This window comes from Penicillium verrucosum (assembly GCF_028828655.1).
Source record: "Penicillium verrucosum strain IBT 35672 chromosome Unknown utg000003l_segment0_segment0, whole genome shotgun sequence".
Taxonomy (NCBI): Eukaryota; Fungi; Ascomycota; class Eurotiomycetes; order Eurotiales; family Aspergillaceae; genus Penicillium; species Penicillium verrucosum.
The window spans coordinates 3246862-3270318 of record NW_026643212.1 but is presented as its reverse complement, the minus strand read 5'-3'; the positions used below and the strand labels follow the sequence as shown (position 1 = coordinate 3270318).

Here is a 23457-nt window from a genome sequence, read left to right as displayed (position 1 = left end):
AGCCTGGTAGTCAGCATCTTCCATTAAAGATGACGGTTGATCACCATGTTTGGATAGATGTAGAAGTGGCACCATATATATATCTCTCTCGCACCAACAGTACTAACTGTATTAAAGTACTAATTGGGCATAAACTATCCAACTCCATATTCCCTTTGATTAACGCATCAAACATTGTTTCAATTGGTAGAGAAACATGAAGGTAGTGAGTCCCGTGTCAAAGAGTAACTATTATTGCCCTTCACCGTCAGTCAGACCAAGGCTACTATACGGCCCCACTTGATACGTTCAGATCAGGGGGTTTTTTTTTGTTGGCAATTGCTGCCTTCATTTACTGACATTCCAGAGAAATTGAACAATAGGAGAAAATCCTGGCAAACCAAAATGTTGAAATAAAAAAAGACACCATTTATCATCCGATTTAAAGGAGTACAATAGTTATAGAAATAAAAATCAATTAAGCAAAAAAGAAAAAAGAAATCTCTCCCTCGGGGAATCGAACCCCGGTCTCCCGCGCTTATCGGTGTTAATGACAAGCGGAAATCATCACCACTAGACCAAGGAAGATGCGATGGTTGAGTTACTGCTCGACCACTTGGCTGGTTGATGACAAAAGGTTGAAGCAAGTGATTGTTGAACTCAAATTTGGATGTTCTCAAGAACCCTTGAAGCCACCAGCCCCCTCTCCTATCATCCAATCACCATGTAGTTTAATGGCCGGTCCTTCCAAGCAATGTCCCCTCAATGTTACCTTACGAAGTTATCGCCAGTCTCCGTACTGGAGATAGCCCGGCCCGAATCCCACCATCCCCACCCTTCAATGTTCTCAAGCGGCAAGTCCTGGAGAAGTCCGGGTCTAAGAGCTGAAGAATATTCCGTTCCCCGCATGAAGCAATAAATACTTCAGAAATGGCCGTACTCTTCTTTGCGCAGGCCTGACAATAACAAAAAAACTGGGAATCATGATATCTGTTTTCAAAAATGGGCGCATCTTCATGCCATCTCAAGGCTCGAACAATGAGGGGAATTTTGCCGAGAGCATGATCATCGAGAATGACAAGATCTCCCATGTCGGCTCTCTCGATGGAATAAGCATCCCAGAAAATGCAAATGTCATTGACCTGGAAGCACAAACTATCATTCCAGGCTTCATCGATGCCCATGTACACATTCTTCATTACGGGCAATCATTGCGCAAAGCCGATCTCATCGCATGCACTTCACTGGATCAAATTCGCGAAGCCATCAAATCTTACGCCGAAGCGAATCCATCTCTGCCGCGCATATTATGCAGAGGCTGGATTCAATTATCTACCAATGGAGTCGCCCTAGCAAGTATGCTGGATGGCATCGACCCACGTCCCATCTTTATTGACTCCTTCGACCTCCACTCCATGTGGTGCAGCGAAGCTGCTCTCGATGAGATGGGGGCTCATACTGCCCCCGATCTTCCAGGTGGAACCATCCACCGTGATGAAAATGGAAGAGCTTCAGGCCTACTTGACGAATCAGCTATTATGAACCTTGCATGGCCTCATCTAGAAAGTCGTACCTCCACAGAAGACAAACTGAGTGCCTTGGACACTGCAGTTGCTGCATACACCGCTGCCGGGTATACCGGACTAGTGGACATGGCAATGGACGAAGGAACCTGGGAGATTCTAAATCTTTACCGTCGTGATCATACCATCCCATTCCATATCGGCGCACACTGGCTCGTCCCTTTCTCAGCGGATCAAAACGCTAACTTCAAACACGTGGATCGAGCAATTGAGTTACACAGCCAATACAACGAGCCCGATTTCCACATCCTCGGAATAAAGCTCATCTGCGATGGCGTTGTCGACGGATGCACTGCCGCTCTCCTCCAACCGTATACTGGTAAATCCGATCCCGTCGACCCGATCTGGCCAGAGAATATGCTACAAGAAGTAGTCCAGCGTGCGGACTCAGCAGGCATCCAATGCGCGATTCATGCAATAGGCGACAAAACCATCCACCAAGCAATCAACGTGCTGTCGAGAGTCGGCACACCAGGCCGAAGACACAGAATTGAACACCTGGAGCTGACAGCCCCGGAAGACGCCAAGCGACTGGGTCAGCTGGGTATCACGGCCTCGATTCAGCCTGTGCACTCGGATCCTATGCTTTTCAAGGCCTGGCCTGGTCTTGTGGGTCCCGAGCGGTGTAAGCGCGCATTTGCGTACAAGGACTTCCTGGATGGGGGTGCTCCGATTGCTATTGGAACCGATGCACCTACTGCAGCTCACTTTCCTTTCCCTAATCTTTACAATGCTACTACGAGGCGCTCGGCGCTTCAGACTGAGACTGATGATACTGTAAACGCACAGTTTAGGTTGGGGTTGGCCGAGGCGGCTACGGCTGCTACGGCTGGGGCGGCTTATGCGCGATTTGCTGATTCCTGGACTGGAAGTCTGCGGAGGGGATTGTATGCGGATTTCTTGGTTGTTGATATGAAGTGGATGCCAGAGTCATTGCTTGAGGCGCGTGTCTGCCAGACTTGGTATCGGGGGAAGAGGGTTTTTGATTCTTGCAGTGATTGACAGCGGTGGCTTATAAACTTAGAATTAGATACAAGGATGAAGAATACAAAGCTATACGAAGAAATCTTTTTGTATTTCGTTGCGTTGTACTTCTATGCGGGTGCACATGTCGACACCACCGTGACATCACCAGTAACTATATACTTTTGCCCCACGAAGCAATTGAGGCCACCACAATGTACGATTTACAGAACACCAAGTAAAATAAATATATAGCATAGATTGACATTTTGAATTTACAGCTTATCGTTGATTCATGAAGGCATACCGCCCAGTTCCGATCCACGTCTTCCCTCTGAAACTTCCAGTGTCGTCCAGGGTCCAACAAAGTATATGAAAACTGATTACTCTCCAAGTTGTTCGGGGTGCTCTTGGAGCCCCCGGTCGGTACTTAGATCAGAGAGGAAGGAATCTGATGCTCGTTAGTACATGCATGCAATATAATACCAAAATCGTAGGTCGGGGCATAATGAAGACATACTGTGATCTACCTCTTGCGAAGAACGGCGCTCTGTGTTCTCGTGGAGACCTTGAACGGCATGTTTATGTGCGAGTTCCGAGCACATTGCACGGGAAGATCTGTTTTATTTGAGGTTAGTTACCGGATATACTTCACAAGGGATGCTTGCGAGATTGTGGTCTAAACGCACGGGGCAACTTCTCTGTCCACCATGAGGTCCTCCTGCTTGACATTGGATTGGTCTTGCCGTTGACCCTCCATATTCCCGAGAGAGCTGCGTCGCTTTTCGTAATTGGGATCTAGGGGATTCTGATCTCTGTCGGTTTTGACCATGTTTTGAGTGTAATAAACTGTGTATTGGTGACAAATCAATGGTTGAATATGTGTGAAGTGTTGAAAAACAAGTTCGCTTGAAAATGTGTCGGAATCGAAGAGAAAATAAACTATTTATCTTATGTTTAAATGCGGGGAGTCTTCGATGTCATAAGTTGGGCGTGGCAAACTTATGATATAAACACTTCTTGCCAACCTATTAGAGTCATTTTGCTCCTTGGTATTTCAACAATAAATGTTGCCTATTCTAACTTGGGATAAATAAACTAAAAGGAGATTAGTTAGTGTGATATACTCACGGAGCTGACTTGGGCATCACAAAAGGAGAGATAGTAGTTAATCATAGCCAAATAGTTATGAGGTCAAGTGCTCGTCAATGAATGGCCCGATGGCAAAATTAGTAATATTCTAGTCTTTTCGACTGTCTTTGAGATTAGTAGACGTAGGTAGTGGTCCTCTTTTGGATCATCGTCCATCCACATAATTTTCCCGATATTCCACTTCAGCCTCCGGTAACGACATCATTGCACCATCTCATCCTCATATCCATTCCCCTTCTTGTGTCCTTTCTTTTCTCTCATTTACTATTAGCAAAGGACTTTTTAACTTGTTGACTTACTATCAAGTCTGAACCATTGGAGGCAGGCTTCAAGGCTTCCAGGTCTCGATGGAAAGTAGTAACACTCAGTTTCCAAGAATGAGACACATCAGCGCCATATCTTAGCAATGAAAGACTGTTCGCTAATTCTTCCACGAAAGCAACACTCCAGTGGCAGCTCTCCTCAGAACACACCTTCACAACTGGTGAGATATTGGGTTTCTGGTGAGTGCTGGTTGTTATGATTTTAGATTCGCTGCTATAGCTTTTTGGTTCCTCGGAAGAACCACGTTCTTGGGATAATGCATCAGAAGATGTTTTGAGTGAGTTGACGATCTCATTCTGCGTTCTTTCAAGGAAGCTTACCACGATTTCATTCTTCAGAAACTCCTCCTTAGTCGAGGTGACAGGCCAGTTGTCATGGCACGTAGATTTCGCGGCGGAGACGGAGTTGGAAGATGGCGAATATTGTAAGATAGCAGAACTCAATCCTGTTCCTGAATTTCTGGTGTTACCAAGGGGCCATTGGCACGACCGTATGAGTAGAGTGAGACAGTGATTGATGAGCATCCCGACGATTCCGGGCTGCTGCCCACTGGGGAAGTCATCGTGAGTGGAACCGAATGAAGAATTTATCTCGTTTTAGTCTTGTCTCCGAAATCTGCCTGGTTGATGGTTAGTTTGTCCGTTTGTTGAAATCATCTCCAACAAGATACATGCAAACGGGGAAGCAGTTGCCTAAACAAGAAAAAGGACTAGTACCTATTAGGCAATGAAATGCGATCGCTGGAATGCAATCGATCCGCAACGAACGGTGGTTTGGCAACAGGGCTCGGATCCGAATTCATAGGTTCGAGATTTTGATGGTTGGAATATTTAATCGATATCGAAATTGGACCTTGAGAGTTTATGACTCACATGCGGCTGAAGCGACCGCCAAGTGATGGTTTTATAGAAGGATAGTTAATTTGAATAACGTAGGAATTTGGATAGTATGTTAGAAGGTGACTGAGGGATATTGAATCACATATCAAACCCGAACAAAGATCCAACAGTCATTTATAGAGTCACTGTTTTACCTAAAACGCTCTGATTGATAGTGATTAAGGTAAATTAAGCCATTCTCTTGGCTTCATAAGGTGAGCTATCAGACCCCACCACGTCTTGGCTGTTTGATACAGCCTAGGTACAATATAGAACGAATAGCTATCCAATATTGAAGCTGCAATATCGCCAAACGCGGAATGATATATTCATCTTCTGCCCGATCGACGAAAATGGTCTAGGTCAAGGTAGGGTAAACCGAACTTGATTCGTCTCGGGATCAATCCCACCGAGTTGACAAAGCCAATGTGGGATGTAGAAGCAGATCATTTAGCTAATTCCTTCATCTAAGCATATCAATAGAAAGCCGGTCAAAGCAACGTCATTGACCAACCACGTTGTGTGAAATTGAAATCGACCCTGGGGCATATTGTCACTAGTCCTAAAGCGGCTATTATCTGGAGAAACTGGGCCTTGTTGGTGGGGAGAGGAATCATTCTGTTCGGATCCTAAGTTGAGATGCGCACAATAATTTTCTTTTTCGTAGATCGGAAAGGGTTTATATATATAACTGGAATTCTCTGTTTTCTGGAGGTTTTAAGCTTGAAGAAATCAGATTGCTTGTTTGCAACTACGATCTATTCTCAAATATTTTTGATGTGAAAAATTACATCATACTTTTAAGTTCGGTTCACTTCGGATCACCACGCGGAAGTGAGCCACAAAGACAACCAGAATTTGTGAATCAGGGCCAGTCTTGAACAGGTTCGTTGAGTCACAGTGGAAACGGAATGGTATTCGCGCGTGGCGATGTCTCCGGTCATGATGACCGGGCAATAGGTAAAACTAGAACAACACCAGCAACCCGAAGATCTGGAATATAGACTAACAGCAACACAGATCATCAAGACCCCAGTACAGATGTAACAATTGTGTCCTGGGATGGACCCCGAGATTCCGGAAACCCATACAACTGGTCTCTATGCGAGAAATGGCTTCTCACAGCCCTCGCTGTGTTCGCCACCTTCATGACCATGATCAACGGCACAATCATTACAGTAGCCCACGATCCCATGAATGAGTTCTTTAACATTTCAGACACCAATTTTCCTCACTCCTACTGGCCCGTTACATCATGGGCCGTTGGAGGTGGCTGTTTCTCCCTGCTGGTCCTCCCGCTCATGGAGGATTTTGGTGTGCGATGGGTGTTCCTGGGCACGTACGTGACTTTCCTCTGTTTTGTCGTGCCCCAAGCTGTGGCACAGAATTTTTACACGTTGGTAATAACAAGATTCTTTGCCGGAGGTTGCGTCTCCATCCTCGCTAATACCTCTGGCACGGTGATTGGGAATGTCTGGGACACGGAGCGAAATCGAAACGTCCCTGTCAGTCTTTTCATCGTTGCATACTTGTCGGGTAGTAGCATAGGGCCTGTTATTGGAGCTGCTATCTACCACACTCTCACGTGGAGGTGGATTGGCTATATCCAGCTCATATGGTATGGTGCTTTCTTCCCTCTGTACTTTTTCTTGTTCAAGGAATGCCGTGGAATTGCAATCCTGGGACGGCGGGCTAAAGCTCTACGCCGTGAGGGCAAGAACGCCTATACCCAACACGAAATCGACACACAAGGGCAGTCGATTTTGAGCATCGTGGGCCACAGTGCGAGTAGGCCTCTTTTCTTGTTCTTCACCGAGTCCGTGGTATTTGTATCGACGCTATGGTCCGCCTTTACCGTCGGTACATTGTATCTGTTCACTCAATCTGTTGAGCAGGTATTCGAAGAGCTGTACGGCTGGACACCGGCACAAGCTGGATACGTCCAAGCAGCAGTAGTGGTTGGAGAGCTTCTGGGTTGGGTGATTACCTTGTTCTCAGGCAAACTTTACTTCGACTCGGCATCCCGCAACAAAGAAATCCCCGGTACGCCAATCCCCGAGGCCCGGCTCTATCTCGCTATTTTGGGGGGCATATTCGGTATCTCAGGTGGTATGTTCACGTACGCCTGGACTTCATACCCCGATTTTCCGTGGATCGCACCGGCCGTCGGCCTCGCCATGGTAGGGGCCGGTAGTGTCATTGTTGTGACGGGAATCTCGGACTATGTGGTCGACGCTTATAGCAAATATGCGGGCAGTTGTATGGGTATCATTGCTACTGGTGAGAATACCCTGGCGGCGTTCTTGCCTCTAGCTACTATGAGCATGTATTCTCATCTTGGCCTAGAGTGGGCTAGTACGGTACTAGGCTTCATTGCGTTGGCTCTATCTTTTGCCCCGATATTGGTGCTTATCTGGGGCAAGAATATCCGAGCACGGAGTCCGTTCATGAAGGAAGCCATGGTGGAGAAGAGGAGGAAGAGCATCGACTCTGTTTGACCAGGCTTGCTCTGTAGATGAACTGCTTTCAAAGACATATTGCACATATCAAGGGACTTTAGAATATGTTTGCTATCTTCACTGGATATTCTCTTTGCGCCTCAGCTCAGCTTGACCCAGGTGAACAAGTAGATCAAGACCGGGGAGAAGTCCTGTGGTGTAGAAAGTTCCCCAATGGCTGGGCCATGCGAATTTGCAAGCCACACATTTTTCACTTTGCTCTAATCTAAATCTAAGACAATATTCTCGCCTCATGAACCCTCTCCATGAGCAAGAACATATGGGGACCGCGTGGATTCAATTAGATTGTAAATTGAATGCCAAGAAGCGAGTGGATCTCAATTGCAAACAAAATATCATAGTTTGAATCAGGGGGAATTCTCATCGGACTCAAAAACACCGGAGCTATTTCAGATTGCGGATTAGATCAGCGATAGGGATATCCATTCATGGATGACGCTAACCCAAAGTGAACTTTCTTCCTTGACCTCCACACCCATGTGTTCTTTCCACGTGTAGGTATTGCCGTTGGGGCAAGGTGATCTTTGCCGATTAACGTTGTTTTTCTGTTGTGATTATACTTGTTAAGTCATATACTGACCAACTGGAAAAAAAGGAAGAAAAAAAAAAAAACAAACGCCACAAAACAACGCTACTCCATTGCAACCAACGATCCAACTACCAGGCTAGGAGCAATAGCCGGATTACTCCATTAGTCCTGCTCCCCTTTCAAGAGCAGGGGGCTAAACCGTATCCCCTGTTCCTCGACAAGTCGTCGACCGACACATCTTTCCGCATGCAGTTCCCTGCATGAGAAGAGGAATAATGTCCCCACGTTTCTCGCAACGGCTCAATCATCGAAATTCTAGATCGTTTCAGGGCCGACGATCAAACGTCTTTGCAGGGTGCCCTGTGCGATGGCCTAGTTATGTTGTAGTATGTGCATAGATGTAGTAGTGTACTCCGTACTCCGTGCTCCGTACTAAATTTGCACTAATTGGATATCTCTGCCGGGAATGGTATCCAGTTTCCCAGGGGGCCGGGAAAAACCTGGTCAAGTTGAAACCTCTAGCCAGAGGCTATATTGATGAGGTCTGTACGAGAATTGTGGATTTGGCCTTTTTTCGGGTCCGATCTGGTACGGCTGGCTCCGCTGGACTGACACTAGGCATACACGTTCATCTTGGTTCACCTTCTATATCCGTTCCATTTTTGCTTCGATGGTTGGCTGGGGTGGTCCTGGGGTGGTCCTGGGGCGAACTACTCCGAAGTCAAGATCCTTCCAGAATGAAGGTTCAAGCGGGTTGTTTTTTGGTTCGAGAATGAGACATTCTGACACATAGATATGTACGCTGATCTGATAGTGATGATCCCCATGGATGGAAGATAACATGACTGTGCAAGATGCTATCTATGTTGTACTCCGCATGCGTACGGAGTGAACGGAACAGAGTAAATTCTTGTTCGTTAGACACATGGCTGTGCAACCACCTCGGAGTTGGACCAAGCTCTTACGCTACCGATAGCATTGAAATTTCTGATCAGGAGAGGCCGTCCATATCCGAGCTATAACCTACCGAGTCCACATGCTGTGGAGTGTATCCAGTGCCTAGCTTGGAATTTTGCTCTCTTTCCCACTCTCTTGGCTGGTTAAGGTACCTGTTAATCATGTAACCCGGCACTTTGCTCATCTTATTTACGACATGGCTGGCTGGGGAAAAGTGGAACGGATACGGAGTACAGGGACTTCGTACAGAGTCTAGGTACACAAACACATGTCTATGTAACTAGTTAACTATTTGGTGGTTTGCAGAGTACATGTAGAAAGTATTCATGTACAACGATTGTACAATTGATAGGTAGTAATCCTTCGAGGTACTAACTACCTTGTTAAGGGGTACTCAGTACTTTTTCCCCATTAGACGAGTCCCATTGGACCAAAATCGATCAGTCGGGCATATCATAGATGACCCCAAAGCCACAGCCGCTTATATGGAAAAAAGGTACAGAGCTCGGAGAAAATACCAGGGGGAAAATTCGGGAGGTTTCAATGCATGTAAGCGCCCACTGCGACTCTGAAACAACAGGGCGGGTGCTTCAGGTCGCAGCGCCAGTTTGATGACTCTTGGCTGTCTCCACCTATTTTCCCGTTGGACTCACACGGCCTTTTAGTCTAGAAGGATCCCTGAATATGGCAAGTGATATGTTTATCACTTGTTTATGCAGCCTCGTCACCATGTGGATTGGGCCAATCATCAATTTTGACATGCAATACTATACAAATAACAAATATTGTACAAAAGAATTCAAGACAGGGGGGGGTTATATTCGCTTTGTTGACAAGAACAGTGTGTCTACATTTAGTTTTTGATATCAAAACTAGTTATGAAGAGTAGAACAAACTATGATGATTGTGTTAACCTGATACTATGTATCATCAACAAAGATAGTCCCCTGACGCCCTCCAGGGCTGAAGTATGAAATTCAAATTGTACCTGAACCTTGGAACATTGACCTTTGATTTCCTGTTCCACCCTGTAAATGACCAAGTCAATACCATTCAATACTATTCAATACCATGTAAATAAATAATCCATACCAGATTAATAATATAAATAACACCCTTCACACCTATTAACAGCGGATAATCAGTCCGCCCTCTGTTATGACTAAGAATAAACCCAAAATAACAAAATAACATAACTAGTTTCTGACCGGTCAGATGGTCCCTGGGCGCTTCCCCCATTCCCAGCTTCGATTATTATTAGACTGGACTGTATCTTCTTTCTTCTCCCCCTCCCCCCTTCTCTTCTTCTTCACCAATAACTCGAGCTTCCTCATCCACTTTCGTTTCTTTCTTCCCGCTGCGCGCGAAAATTCCAGAGGCTTACCGGCTGGTCCAGTTTCATTCTCTGACAATCTCTCTTTCTTGCTCTTTGTTCCACGAGGCCGGTTCCTCTGTTTGCTTAGACACCTTTCCGCCGCATTTGTGAGATCTAGAATTGCTCCCGATCGGATATTATCTTTACTGGCTGGCGACGTTGATCCTCGCACTTCCGATCTTATCCTATTGAACCATTCAGGTAAGTTTGATATGAGGTCTTGCAGCTATGTCTCAGAGTCGCAGAAGTCGCAGAAGTCGTAAAGGGGTGTTCTTTTGATTGGACTCAGATCACCCTCTTTGTTTGCGCATGCATTATCAGGCGGTCTTTTCCCCAGTGCTAACCTATCTATACAGTGCGCTTCACAGAAAACTAAAAAAATGTATCCTCAACCAGGTGCCTCAATCCCTATGGCACCGCCCCAAAAGCCCGAAACTTTTATGCTCTCGACCGAAGCACAGCGAAGCCTACCTCACGACGCGCAAGTTGCTCTTCAGCAAGTGGATAACCGTATGTCTTTGGGTGGTTTTTATCCCCGCATCAAAGCAATCTACTGACATGGGGGCTAGTGAAATATTTCCTTCTGTCAGCTCCCGTGGACTGGCAACCAGATCAACTCATTCGACGCTTTTTACTTCCCACGGGCGACTATGTCTCTTGTGTTTACTGGTTCGTCTCAACCTAGAGCGTGGTAGCCTAGGAATCTGACTGACCCCGTCGTAATAGGAGCGGCCTTTTCCACATCTCCGGTACCGATATTGTCCGATGCCTCGCATTTCGATTCCAAGCCTTTGGACGTCCGGTGAAGAACTCGAAAAAGTTCGAGGAGGGCATTTTCTCAGACCTACGAAATCTCAAGGCCGGCGTAGATGCGGTCCTGGAGGATCCCAAGAGCCCGTTCCTGGACTTCTTGTACAAAAACAACTGTATTCGGACCCAAAAGAAGCAAAAGGTGTTTTACTGGTACGGTGTGCCTCACGACCGGCTATTCCTTGATGCATTGGAACGGGACTTGAAGCGCGAGAAAATGAACCAGGAGGCCACGACGGTCGCAGTCAGCGAACCGGCCATGTCTTTTGAATTCGACTCGTCTCAGTCTCTGTACGAGCAATTGACCAAGTCACAACAAGTGAATATGAACTCGTTCGCTGCCCACGCAAGTACGACATATGGCCAGCCCAGCTCCCCCGTGGTTCGGACCGTTGACGCAATGCCTCCTCCGCAGATGGCTCCCCCAGCGATCCCTCTGATGCAGGACGACCCTGGGAATCAGATGTACAACCACCCACAAATGCCCCTTTCGAACAATCTAGTCCAGAGCATCATTAAGCGCGAGCAGGACTACGGCCCTATCCAGTACGATCGCCACGGAATGCCTATTTCCCGGCCCCATCAGCGCCATTCTTCCATGCCGACCTTCTACGAGTACTCTCCTGCGCCATCCTTTGTATCCTCGCAATATGAGGATTACAGCAATCGCGGCCTGTCCTTCGAACCAGTCACCCCACCACAGCATTCGGTCGGACTTGGAGGGGAACCAGCCTACATCGCCAACGAAGATACCGGACTTTACACAGCGATTCCGGATATTTCAAGTGGACCCGCCTACCATCCTATGATGCAGCTGCCTCCTTCAAATCTGGCTAGTGCTCACTATCAGCCTGCGCCTCGGTCTTATTCGGCAAACGCGTATCCCGTCATAGAGGGATCCCCGACATACAAGCAGCGCAGACGTAGGTCATCTATCACGCCAAGTACCGGCGTGGTCACACCCAGTGGCGCAGCTCACGTCCAATCAACAACTCCAGGAGTTCAGTCAGTCTCCTACGCTGCTCACCGACCAAGTGATCTGCGGCGTTCAGTTTCTAGCTCAGTCGCTCCAGTCGCAGAGGGGGATGAAGCTACCCAGGAACTCGCTCGCACTTATCCGAGTGCGATGCTGCCACAAAAGGATCTTGTTCATGAGATGTCCCGTCATGGCACGCCACTGCAGAACATGGATCAGACCAACGCACAACATCCAGGATCAATGGCAAACCAATCCAATGATCTGACATCTCTGCCAAGCAGCAGTGCCATCGAGACTGCGGTTCAAAACACTGCTGGTCGGTCCGAGCGTTCGGCGCTTGGTCCTACTCGGAGAGCCAGGAGTGCAACCATGATGGAGTTGGGACCCTATCCAACCAAGGCTCATTCTTGCCCCATCCCGTCATGTGGTAGAACCTTCAAGAGATTAGAACACCTCAAAAGGTAAGCTTGCTTCTATTTTTGCACCCACGATGGTGGGGCCGATCTGCACCGTGCGCCGGTGAGATTGTTTCGATAGCCGCCGACTAACCCCCTCTTTCTAGACACGTGAGAACACACACACAAGAGCGTCCGTACCCCTGCCCTTATTGCAGCAAAGCTTTCTCACGGTCCGATAATCTTGCGCAGTAAGTTATTATTATTCTATTTCTTATACAACTTGCGCTAACATTCGCTAGACATCGTCGGATCCATGAAGCGCAGCAGGATGGTCAGACAATTGTCCCAACTGACGAAGATCTGGAGAATGACGCACATGAATTCGGTTCCCCTAGGGAAGAGATGTCCCCACCGGGTCCCGCTCATACAATGATTAACATGCCCAACATGACGTCGATGGCAGCTCCTTTGAGCATGCCGTCCGCCCTGACCGGCATGCCTACTTCACACATGATGGCTCCACAACTGATCCAACAGCATATGTGAGAATGTTACAGGGCACGGTGCATATATTGCAAGGCATCAGATGTATCACTTGATGTCCTCATTATCGGGGATGTTCCGAGCAAGTGTTTCAACTCTCCTCTCTCTTCGGGGTTTTATACAGGCGCCCTTTTTTGGTTCGGGGTTTATACCGCCTCTGTTTAATCGCATATGGTCCAATGATGGCCTTGCACATACCGCGATATTCATGTATACCCCGCGTGTTATGTCCTTGCTTGTCTTTGACGCAGGGTTATTTTTTTGTGTGTGTTATTTTTGGGTTATTTTGGGTTTGCGGACTGTGCGATGGTTACAGGAAACACCGTGTATTATTGGTGTCGGTTGCCCTGCACGTGAATTGGGTTGCGCTGGCAGACATTCATTTCATGCTGCCTGGCGGGCACGGGCACGAGAGAGGTTCGACTATCTCTTAATGGGAAATGGATTGGGGAGGGAAAGATTTGTGTTGGCTTCTTGGATCGTCAGGCATTGTCCACGAAGACCGGCTGGGAATGGTAAGATTTGTACACCTCAAATCACAATATATAGACAGACATTGTGTAACGACTTTGAATTGGAATCGAAAAAAAACTTGAAACCTTTATAAACATCAATGTTCCTTTGATTGTATCAACAATATAGTAACTATCATATCGTATACGGTCCGATGATGTGACTGAGGGCTGTTATGGCTGTTATGGCTGATAAATGGTACATCACGTGTTGCTGACGTCGATCATCCCTGCAGTCATGACAGGGATACCAGTAGATCCATCAATCTGACACACCACGCTTTGATTAAAAGGGCTATACCTTGTACAGTTTTACTTTCTTTCAGCTAACTACCTATCTGAATGGTGAATGATGCGTGGCTGCCAACACCCAGCATAGCCCAGCCCCATTATTCCAGCGCTATCTACTTCCCCACACTCCAACAATCCACAGTCTACACTGCCTACGACTAAGATCCCAGCAACTACCCGAAAAAGCGTATCTACGCTCAGCGGAACCCTGCACCGCGGTCAGCAGATGGAAATCACAGCAGGCCCAACCATATCCGAACACGCCTCAGAGAGTTCCATGAGTTACTCCTGGTTGGTGTTAATTCAACACATCGAAATCCCGACCCTTTAACTATCACATGGGGGAATCGGATTATAAGTCTGCCCCTAGCTCTATCAACGAGGGCTCGCCTCTCATGGTTGCCACTTCCCCTGCAGACAGACGTGGTGGACACCCTCTTGCCGGTGCGGATGAGCCGTCTAAGAATGCATTGTACATGTGTCTTTTGACTCTGTCTATTGGTGGGTACGTATTTGCATATGATCATTTAATTCCATTTACTTATGCGTTATTTTGACTTGTTCTACTGGCCATTTATTGATATGATGTTACTTTAACAGACTTCAGATTGTTTGGTCTGTTGAACTTTCTAATGGATCGGTAAGACTTACAGTGCATGATCTTTTTACCCTTTGCATCCTACTTTTTATCTCCATGTTGCAGGATTGAATAAATCAACATACTGACCCGCATACAGCCATTCCTTCTATCCCTCGGGATGAGCAAGTCGCTTCTTGCCTTTGTTTGGATAGCCGGTCCCTTGACGGGTGCGCTGGTACAACCATACATCGGTATTCGAAGCGATAACTGCCGGCTCGCGTGGGGTAAGAGGAAACCATTCATGGTTGTTGGAGGCGCGGCAACGGTCGTTTCGTTGCTAGCTCTAGCATGGGTGAAAGAGATTGTGGGGGGCTTTCTGTCTATATTCGGTGTTGAATCAACATCTGCTGGAGTCAAGGTCGTTATCATTATCATGGCAACGATTTTCATGTATTGCCTTGATTTTTCCATTAATACAGGTGGGTGCACACTCTAGTATCTTTGCGATTATTGCCCGGCTAATTACCATCTTCTAGTGCAAGCTGCAATCAGAGCATTCATTGTCGACAATTGCCCTACCCACCAGCAGGAGCTGTCCAACGCTTGGGCTAGTCGTATGGTCGGCATTGGCAACATCTTGGGGTATATCTTTGGCTACATGGACTTGCCGAAAGTTGTCCCTTCCTTGGGAAATACCCAGTTCAAGGTTCTTTGTGTACTGTCCTCGGTCTTTCTGGGCGCAACTCTTGCCATTAGTTGCGTCTATATTAAAGAGCGGGATCCCCGAGGGGACGGACCTGTGACCGACAAGCTAGGCGTTATCTCTTTTTTCAAAAAGGTCATCAAGTCTATTCGGAACTTGCCGACACAGATCTCCCGTGTCTGTCATGTGCAGTTCGCAGCGTGGGTGGGCTGGTTCCCATTCCTGTACTACTCCACGACCTACATCGGGCAGCTGTACGTCAATCCCGTTTTCGCAGATAATCCCCATCTCTCCGAGGGTGAGGTCGACAAGGCCTGGGAAGATGCTACTCGCATCGGGACACTAGCTCTGCTCATCTATGCTATCATCTCCTTCCTTGCCAATATGTTGCTTCCCCTTTTCGTGGTTCCGTTATATGGACCGGCGCCAGAAACTGTTTCGCAACGGGATTCTCTAGACGGGGGTTCCGATGATGAGGCAGAACCAGCTGCAAGAAGACTGTCATTTTCAAGTATGCCGACGGGAAATCCATCCGAACCTCTGCTCGACGCTGTTCCAATCGCACAGGACACCGAAGGGAAACCGACTTGGCTTTCACGTCTGCGCATCCCAGGCCTGACTCTTCCGCGAGTCTGGCTCCTCTCCCACCTCCTCTTTGCAGCGTGCATGTTCAGTACTTTCTTCATCTACTCTCACCAAGCCGGGTCGGTACTTGTGGGCATTATCGGCATCTCCTGGGCTGTAGCGCTGTGGGCACCCTTCGCTCTTATCGCGGCGGAGGTAGCTAGGATTGATCCTTCTAGACAAAATGATTCCCGCACAGCCCCGTCCACCTATGACGAACATGAAGCTGAGGCCCAGGACGAGGGTCCTGGTGAACATAACAGTGTTGGAGGCAATGACATTGAGCATGGACACCCGAAGAACCATCGCGATGGTGATGTTGCACAGGCGGGTATTATTCTTGGACTGCATAATATGGCTATTTCTCTACCCCAGATCCTGTCTAGTCTTGTCTGCAGTGCTATCTTCAAGGCATCTCAGAAGCAAAGAGGAGAGCCGTGGGATGATAGTGTGGGCTGGGTACTACGGTTTGGTGGATGTGCTGCGTTGGTGGCTGCATGGTTGACTAGACGGGTTTCGGATGGATCAAGATAGTTTCAGACATAGATGCTGCAATAGCTATACATATGTACTGTGCATGTATTTGATACTCAAGCGAAAAGTACCCCCCAGCCTTGTCTACGATATGTAACATAAAGGGATTCTGCAGGGGATATCATGTGGGTCCTTCTAACGCAGGTCTAGAGCATCATAGGGCAATCAAATCATGACATCAAATACTGATGATGTGTTCTCGCACTGAATTTCGACAACCTTCTGTTGTCTGGCTATTTTGCCCGAATCCACCGGTTTCTTGGCAGTTGCGCGGCACGTCGAAACTCGGTCCACGTGTAATTTCGAATACCAATACACAGCTTATCTTACGTTATCGTTGTATATTTCCAATTTTCCCACCAATTTGACTCTTGCCAGCCCTGCCGTATTTTGTATTGTACATCCCCGTACCTGACCTCATATCTGTCCCTCTGATGCAACTTAGGCAGTCCGTGTTATTACTGCCAAACCAATTCGACGTTGTCGCAACCTCTCACTTTCCATCTCTGCGTGGGCTATGTGCGCCTGGTCCTGCTATCTCAATTTCACAGTGGGAGTGAACTGCCAGTCCGCCCTGGCCCTTGATACTTCCAACGGCGTAAGCCGCCATGGCTAGCCAAGTTATGAACGATGGCCTACATGCCCTGCTTCGTATGTTCCTCTGATCGGTGGCCTTGGACGCTGCGCTTTGATTTCCCATTTGGACTGCGAGCTAATATATCTATCTTTGTCATAGGGAGGGTCTCTGAAGACTCCGATCCCGATGGTACGCGTGCCTGAACTCACCCCCTCATCCCTCCCCCCAATCGTCTTGTCGCGATATAGCGCTATTCAGCTTCGGAGATTTAACTAGTATGGCGAACTATAGATTCCACCGAGGCAGGGTCCAAGGAGATCACAACATCATGGGCATTGTTTATCATGATCTTGTTGTTGATCTTCGCCCTCTTCACGAGCTACATCCTCCAACAGAAGAAGATCCAAGCTGTCCATGAGACGGTTCTATCAATTTTTGCAGGTAGGCGACATCCTCGGGTGGCGCAGACATAATCTCGAAACATACAAAGCTTCGTGCGGTCTACGCAAATTGGTACGGACTTGCTAACGGTCGCCAGGGATGTTCGTTGGACTACTCATCCGTTTCACAGACTCCACCCTTCAAGACAGCGTCGCCTTTCGACTACCAATTCTTCTTCAACCTCCTCCTTCCTCCGATTATTCTCGCCTCTGGTTATGAACTCCACCAGGCGAACTTCTTCCGACATATCGGCACGATTCTCACCTTCGCGTTCGCCGGTACCTTTATATCCGCAATCGTGCTCGGTCTGGTGCTGTACCTATGGACACGGATCCCGCTGAGTGGGTTGAACATCTCTTTTGTCGAAGCTATTTCAGTCGGAGCAACTCTCTCCGCTACGGATCCTGTCACCATCCTAGCTATCTTCAACCTCTATAAGGTCGAGCCGAAGCTTTATACTATCATTTTCGGCGAGTCGATCCTGAACGATGCCATTGCCATCGTGCTCTTCGAGACGGCACAGAGGTACCATGAGACCGGCGCAGCTGGCTCTTTGACCTTCCTGAATCTATTCGAGGCTGTGGGGCTCTTTTTGCTCGTCTTCTTTGGTAGTATGGTTGTCGGAATGCTAGTTGGAATTGTTACAGCGCTGGGTCTCAAGTACACCCTCGTGCGGCGCTTGCCCAAGATCGAGAGCTGTCTGATTATTTTAGTTGCTTACGCCAGCTACTTCTTCTCCAATGGCGTGCACCTATCAGGCATTGTCTCGCTCTTGTTCTGTGGTATCACCCTCAAGCACTATGCTTACTATAACATGTCGCGTCGTACGCAGTTGACTACCAAATACCTGTTCCAGGTAATGGCTCAACTCTCAGAGAACTTCATCTTTATTTACCTCGGTCTTGACCTCTTCGTGGAGCCTAACCTACAGTTCAACCCTCTGTTCATCATGGTGGCGGTGTTTGGTATCTGTCTCGCCCGCTACCTCGCGGTGTTCCCGCTTTCCAAGGCTATAAATTGGTTCATCCGGTACCGAGCACGTCGCCATGGCGTGGATGTTCCCGACGAGCTGCCGTTCGCTTATCAAGCGATGCTCTTCTGGGCTGGATTGCGTGGTGCCGTTGGTGTTGCACTAGCGGCTGGTCTATCAGGAGTCAACGCTCCCGCACTTCGGGCGACAGTACTTGTTGTCGTCGTGCTGACTGTCATCATCTTCGGTGGAACCACGGCTCGCATGTTGGAGATTCTAGGCATTCGAACAGGTGTAGTCGAAGAGCTTGACTCGGACGATGAATTCGACACCGAGGTGACCCATGGTGGCACCTACTACAAGCGCTCCGGCACGAGCCTAGGATACACCCCGCGACGCACTGGCTCGGTGATCCCCTTGGATGGCGTCGCCACCACCCCACGCGCCGAAGCTGGGGAGCGAACACACAGCTACTCCAGCGGCAACAGTCGCCGTCCAAGCCCACCCTATACCCACACCAGAATGTACTCCGCCGCGTACAGCAACAAAGATCAGTCCTGGCGCGACCGCCAATCCGCCGCGACGTTGCTCAACGGCGCAGCTGGGCCGAGTGCCGGTGAAGGTAGTGACGACGAGTTTGGTCTGCCACCCTCAGGCCCCGGTCGTTCCAACGATCCTACCCACCCAGATGAGTTCGATCTTGATATTGAGGGCATCTCCGATGACGACCTCCCACCGGCTGCAGGTGGAGCCTCGCGTCTCCGCCGATCTGTTTCCCAACCCCCTCACCCTTCGTCCGCCCCACCCACCAATGCAGCGGCATCGACCAGCGTCTCGCCCACTCGCCAGCCGGCAGGTATGTCTGCACGGGATGCGGTGCGGGGCCTGTTTTCGGGTGGTGCTACTGGCGACCATGCGGCTTGGTTCCGCCAGCTCGATGAGGACTATATCAAGCCCACACTCTTGTTGGACCAGTCGAATCATAAGGGACCTGGGCCTGGTGCGGTTTGAGATGACGATACCTTGCAAATGACTTTCATTATTGTTTTTTTTTTCTTTGATCTGGGTGTATATTTAGCCTTTGTTGTTTGGGTCTGCATTTTGTGGCTTCCATACAAGACCTGTCTGTATGAGCTGGTGTAAAACGCGTTTGAAAACCTATAGAAGCCAACAAGACATCTTCAAGTGGGAAGTACATGTCCCCTGTAAAAATAGCAAAAGCAATATCAAATTGAGTTTCTCCGCCCTTTTGGCGTTATCCGTTACCCCACACTTTTCGGGGTATATCACCTCGTTTAAAGGAAGGACAGTCAAAACACTCGAACCGAGATAGTCTAAGAGGTCTAGGACAAAAGAGCAATGCTCTAGTCTCTGTTCATGGCGATTTAATAAACGTAATGCCCCGCGATAAGCAAGATCTTCGCCATGCCGTTCCTAGGTATCTCTTCCTACCTTATCGCCCACTCAGATCAGCAACAGCTATCTGTGCAGAGTCTACTTATGTATATGTATGGCGCCATGCTTGTTTCAGGCATACTTACGCCAATTCCTATCTTCTCAGTCATCTGATCGCTGTATTAACTCCCGGGCTTACGGTTATGTATGCTCTGAATGTAGACAGGATTAGGTAGGGGGCTTTCCTACTTGACCTTCCGTCGCTTTTATAAGGGTGTTTCGCAGTGGTAGAGGTCAGCATGGGCTTAGACTTAGTGATCCTCTGTTATACGGAGTAGGTACTGAGGTGCGAGTGAGTCGTGGGAAGTGAGGTATCTTGAAGCGCATACGGAGTACATATACACCTTTCCGTTTTAGTGCTTACCCCCTAGCCGAGTAAAAATAGCTGATGTATTACATAATCAGTGACTGCAGCGGGTCGTTACTACCCTTTCCAACCCTACGGAGGCCGCTCTTTCCCCGACATAATTAGGACGAGTTCGCAATTCAGATTTTTAACACAATACATGTACTGCCTACCTAGGTACTGATATCGTATGCCGTGATCTTGAATGATGTAAAATTTTATATTCCTTCCAGAAGTATCTTAGCCACAGGGCATGGATGAAGTTAGATTCATGCTCTATACCTCCACCCACCAGTATGTATAGAAATCCTATTTTGGCCTCCTGGCTCTAATTATGGGTGAACTTCAAGTCAATGGAGCTCACACATGGCTGGCCAATACTATTTTAAGGAATATTCGGAAATTTCTGTCGAAAGAGAGACACCAGAAGGATATCGCCAAAAGTTGAGATTGATTAACCAGAAGCCAAATCAGTTCTGATTCGATTTCCCTCCATCGGCTAATACATATCTACGTAAGGGTCCTGTCGAGGCTATGAGGACTATTGCCTGCTGCATCCTGGAGCCTTCCGAGAAGCAATGAACTTTGTGCATATCGAGGTAATGGAAAGACGTACTCAATAAATCCTTTTTGCGGGCAGTGGTAAACCTATCAAGTTAGAGCTTTGGCATGCGGAGTTCTACCAAAAGGCGGCAAGGGATGATTCTAAGAGGGGAAGGGGACGTTTTGAGATATACAATGTCGTACACTCTCCCGCTCCGCTAAACCAGCCGCGTCTAACCCAAGTCGATCTTCCTTGAAAAGATAAGAGATTGTGTCATGTACCCCTCAGATATCATATAGAACCTATTTATATCTTATATTCAGGAAGGTATTTAAAAGGTTATATCTGTATGTAGACAGACCTTAAGCAAATGGCAAGGATCTGCGCTTACTGCACCTCCTATCTACCTCTTGCATCAGTGCTTATAGTACTTGAGTCCCTCGTAATATTTTAATACCAACAGGCTCCCTTCCTCTTTCATCCGAGGTCTCCATTTCCATCAAACATTAGGTGTGGCATTAGGTGTGGCGCGCTCGATCGCGTTGACTATTTGTTTACCTATCCACTATCTCATTTCCCTCGATATCAATTATACCTTAGCCATGGATGATATGATGGAGAAAGTCGCGTCGAAGAAGAGCAAGAGGCGTCAATCGACAGCCACGGGTCATGACTCGAAGCCTCAGGCTGGAGATACCGAGCTGCTAGGTGTGTATATCGCGGGGCTTATTGGCAAACCTTGTGTAACTATATAAGACCGTTGTCACTGACCAATCAAATAGCGACACTCGGGTACAAGCAGGAATTGCGACGCCATTATTCAACGATTCAGATTTTCGCGGTTGCTTTTAGTATTATGGGGCTTTTGCCTTCCATTGCGTCTACGTTGGCATTTTCTATGCCCGCTGGTCCGGTGGGAATGGTTTGGGTAATATACTTCCCTAAGCTGAAATTGGTTGACATTATGACTGACAGAATGGATAGGGTATGCAACTATCGTTTCAGGAGTATAATCCTAGCAATTGTTAACAGGTTCTTTGGACAGGATGGTTGCTTGCAAGTTGCTTCATCTTTATTGTCAGCTTGGCAATGGTGTGATTTTCTCAATCTCCAATCCTAGAATCGCAGAACTAATGACCATCAGGCCGATATAGCATCCGCAATGCCCACAGCGGGCGGCCTTTACTTCTGGACACATTACTTCGCATCTGAGAAATGGAAGAACCCGCTCAGTTTCCTCGTCGGATATAGCAATACCATCGGCTTGATCGGAGGCATATGCTCTATTGACTGTAAATCAACCCTTGTATAAGTTCAAGCAAGAACTCCATAACTAATACTTCCATTTCCCCATCAGATGGTTTCGCCAGCATGCTCCTCTCCGTAATATCACTCGCCCGCGATGGGAACTGGTCAGCAACAAGACCAGTCATCTATGGCACATACGCAGCAACAGTGTTCGCACACGGCTTTATCGCCATCTTCTTCTTCGCCCGGATCATGCCAAAAATCCAATCCGCCTGTATCTTCCTCAACATCGCTCTCGTGGTAGCAACCGTCATCGCCCTACCCATTGGCAAAGCAAACAACAGCCCGCCAGTCAACTCGGGCTCGTATGTATTCGGCGAAATCCAGAACCTCACAACCTGGCCTGCCGGCTGGGCATTTATCATGGCGTGGCTGTCGCCCATCTGGACTATTGGCGCCTTTGATTCTTGCGTGCATATGAGTGAGGAGGCGACACATGCTGCGCGTGCTGTGCCGCTGGGGATTATCTCTTCGTCTGGATTGTGTGGTCTTCTTGGGTTTGTTTCGTTGGCGGTTATTGCGTCTTCGATGGATAGGAATATCGAGGGGATTTTGAACTCGAAGTTTGGACAGCCTATGACCCAGGTTTGTTTTGTCTTGATTCTTCTGCTGTTATTCTGTGTGGGAATATCCTTTCTAACTCTGTTGGATTCTGCATAGATCTACTACGACGCCCTCGGTAAAAATGGAGCCATGGGCTTCATGGTCGTGGTGATGATCGTTCAATTCTTCATGGGACTGAGTATCGTAAGTCCCTCCTCCTCTACCAACGTACACCCAAACCACAGAACCCATCCACTAACTACAGCCACACAGGTCCTAGCCGCCTCCCGCCAAAGTTGGGCTTTCTCCCGTGACGGCGCCCTCCCCTTCTCCTCCTTTTTCCGCAAAGTAAGCCAGCGCAAATTCATGCGCTACCAGCCAGTCCGCATGGTGTGCGGCATCGTTGTGGCATCGGTATTGATCGGTCTCCTCTGTCTGATTGACGAAGCTGCCGCCAGCGCCCTCTTTTCGCTCGCCGTAGCCGGGAACGACCTCGCTTGGCTAACGCCAATCCTGGCGCGTCTGCTCTGGGGAGGTGATAGATTTATACCCGGTGAGTTCTATACGGGGAAGTATCTTAGTAAGCCTATTGGGTGGGTTGCGGTCATCTATATGATGTTCGTTATTGTTCTTACTATGATTCCTACTGAGGGGCCGAATCCGACGCGTGAGTTACACTATGGTATATTATGTATTCTGGTGCTTTTGCTAACTAGGCGTTTGAAGCTCAAACGATGAATTATACAGTCGTTATTAACGGGAGTCTTTGGCTTGGGGCGGTGCTTTATTACTATACTTATGCGAAAAATACATATAAGGGGCCTCAGATGACTGTGAATCCTGAGGATGAGGGGAAGAATTTGGAGCAGGATTCTAAATAGCCGAGAAGATACAGATATACGTTGTGGCGTCTTTTGGGTAGGACCTAGAGTATGTCAGGCGGGCCTCTATTGTTCATGTCGATATATATATAGCCAATGACCACAAGGAGTGGAAGGTTTTACTCTATATCCATTAGTTACAGACACTGGGATTTCAAA

At 48.0% G+C, this 23457-nt stretch overlaps 8 protein-coding genes across 8 annotated transcripts; 6 read left to right on the top strand and 2 right to left on the bottom strand.

Moving 5' to 3' along the window:
• Window positions 1-962: 962 nt before the first annotated feature.
• On the top strand, window positions 963-2564 carry N7516_008873 (amidohydrolase; the record flags this gene model as incomplete). The annotated part of the gene is made up of 1 exon (XM_057221592.1): window positions 963-2564. One exon carries the CDS (start codon window positions 963-965, stop codon window positions 2562-2564), a length of 1602 nt encoding a protein of 533 aa, XP_057071864.1.
• A 344-nt stretch (window positions 2565-2908) lies between these two features.
• On the bottom strand, window positions 2909-3357 carry N7516_008872 (uncharacterized protein; the record flags this gene model as incomplete). The annotated part of the gene is made up of 3 exons (XM_057221591.1): window positions 2909-2976; window positions 3046-3143; window positions 3215-3357. The coding sequence occupies 3 exons, from the start codon at window positions 3355-3357 to the stop codon at window positions 2909-2911; spliced, it is 309 nt and encodes a 102-aa protein (XP_057071863.1).
• Window positions 3358-3878: 521 nt separating this feature from the next.
• N7516_008871 (uncharacterized protein) lies at window positions 3879-4563 on the bottom strand (the record flags this gene model as incomplete). Its single annotated transcript, XM_057221590.1, has 3 exons — window positions 3879-3926; window positions 3977-4446; window positions 4488-4563. The coding sequence occupies 3 exons, from the start codon at window positions 4561-4563 to the stop codon at window positions 3879-3881; spliced, it is 594 nt and encodes a 197-aa protein (XP_057071862.1).
• Window positions 4564-5790: 1227 nt separating this feature from the next.
• N7516_008870 (uncharacterized protein) lies at window positions 5791-7377 on the top strand (the record flags this gene model as incomplete). Its single annotated transcript, XM_057221589.1, has 2 exons — window positions 5791-5839; window positions 5900-7377. 2 exons carry the CDS (start codon window positions 5791-5793, stop codon window positions 7375-7377), a joined length of 1527 nt encoding a protein of 508 aa, XP_057071861.1.
• A 3258-nt stretch (window positions 7378-10635) lies between these two features.
• Window positions 10636-12992, top strand: steA (sexual development transcription factor SteA; the record flags this gene model as incomplete). Its single annotated transcript, XM_057221588.1, has 5 exons — window positions 10636-10769; window positions 10829-10928; window positions 10986-12509; window positions 12611-12694; window positions 12746-12992. The coding sequence occupies exons 1-5, from the start codon at window positions 10640-10642 to the stop codon at window positions 12990-12992; spliced, it is 2085 nt and encodes a 694-aa protein (XP_057071860.1). The 5' UTR covers window positions 10636-10639.
• A 1138-nt stretch (window positions 12993-14130) lies between these two features.
• Window positions 14131-16233, top strand: N7516_008868 (putative sucrose transporter; the record flags this gene model as incomplete). Its single annotated transcript, XM_057221587.1, has 4 exons — window positions 14131-14297; window positions 14393-14432; window positions 14530-14851; window positions 14909-16233. 4 exons carry the CDS (start codon window positions 14131-14133, stop codon window positions 16231-16233), a joined length of 1854 nt encoding a protein of 617 aa, XP_057071859.1.
• Window positions 16234-16841: 608 nt separating this feature from the next.
• N7516_008867 (bifunctional K:H/Na:H antiporter NHX1) lies at window positions 16842-19232 on the top strand (the record flags this gene model as incomplete). Its single annotated transcript, XM_057221586.1, has 4 exons — window positions 16842-16884; window positions 16970-16999; window positions 17102-17232; window positions 17349-19232. The coding sequence occupies 4 exons, from the start codon at window positions 16842-16844 to the stop codon at window positions 19230-19232; spliced, it is 2088 nt and encodes a 695-aa protein (XP_057071858.1).
• A 1936-nt stretch (window positions 19233-21168) lies between these two features.
• Window positions 21169-23298, top strand: N7516_008866 (putative GABA permease; the record flags this gene model as incomplete). The annotated part of the gene is made up of 7 exons (XM_057221585.1): window positions 21169-21274; window positions 21349-21551; window positions 21711-21858; window positions 21924-22459; window positions 22535-22621; window positions 22691-23084; window positions 23144-23298. 7 exons carry the CDS (start codon window positions 21169-21171, stop codon window positions 23296-23298), a joined length of 1629 nt encoding a protein of 542 aa, XP_057071857.1.
• Between the last annotated feature and the right edge of the window lie 159 nt (window positions 23299-23457).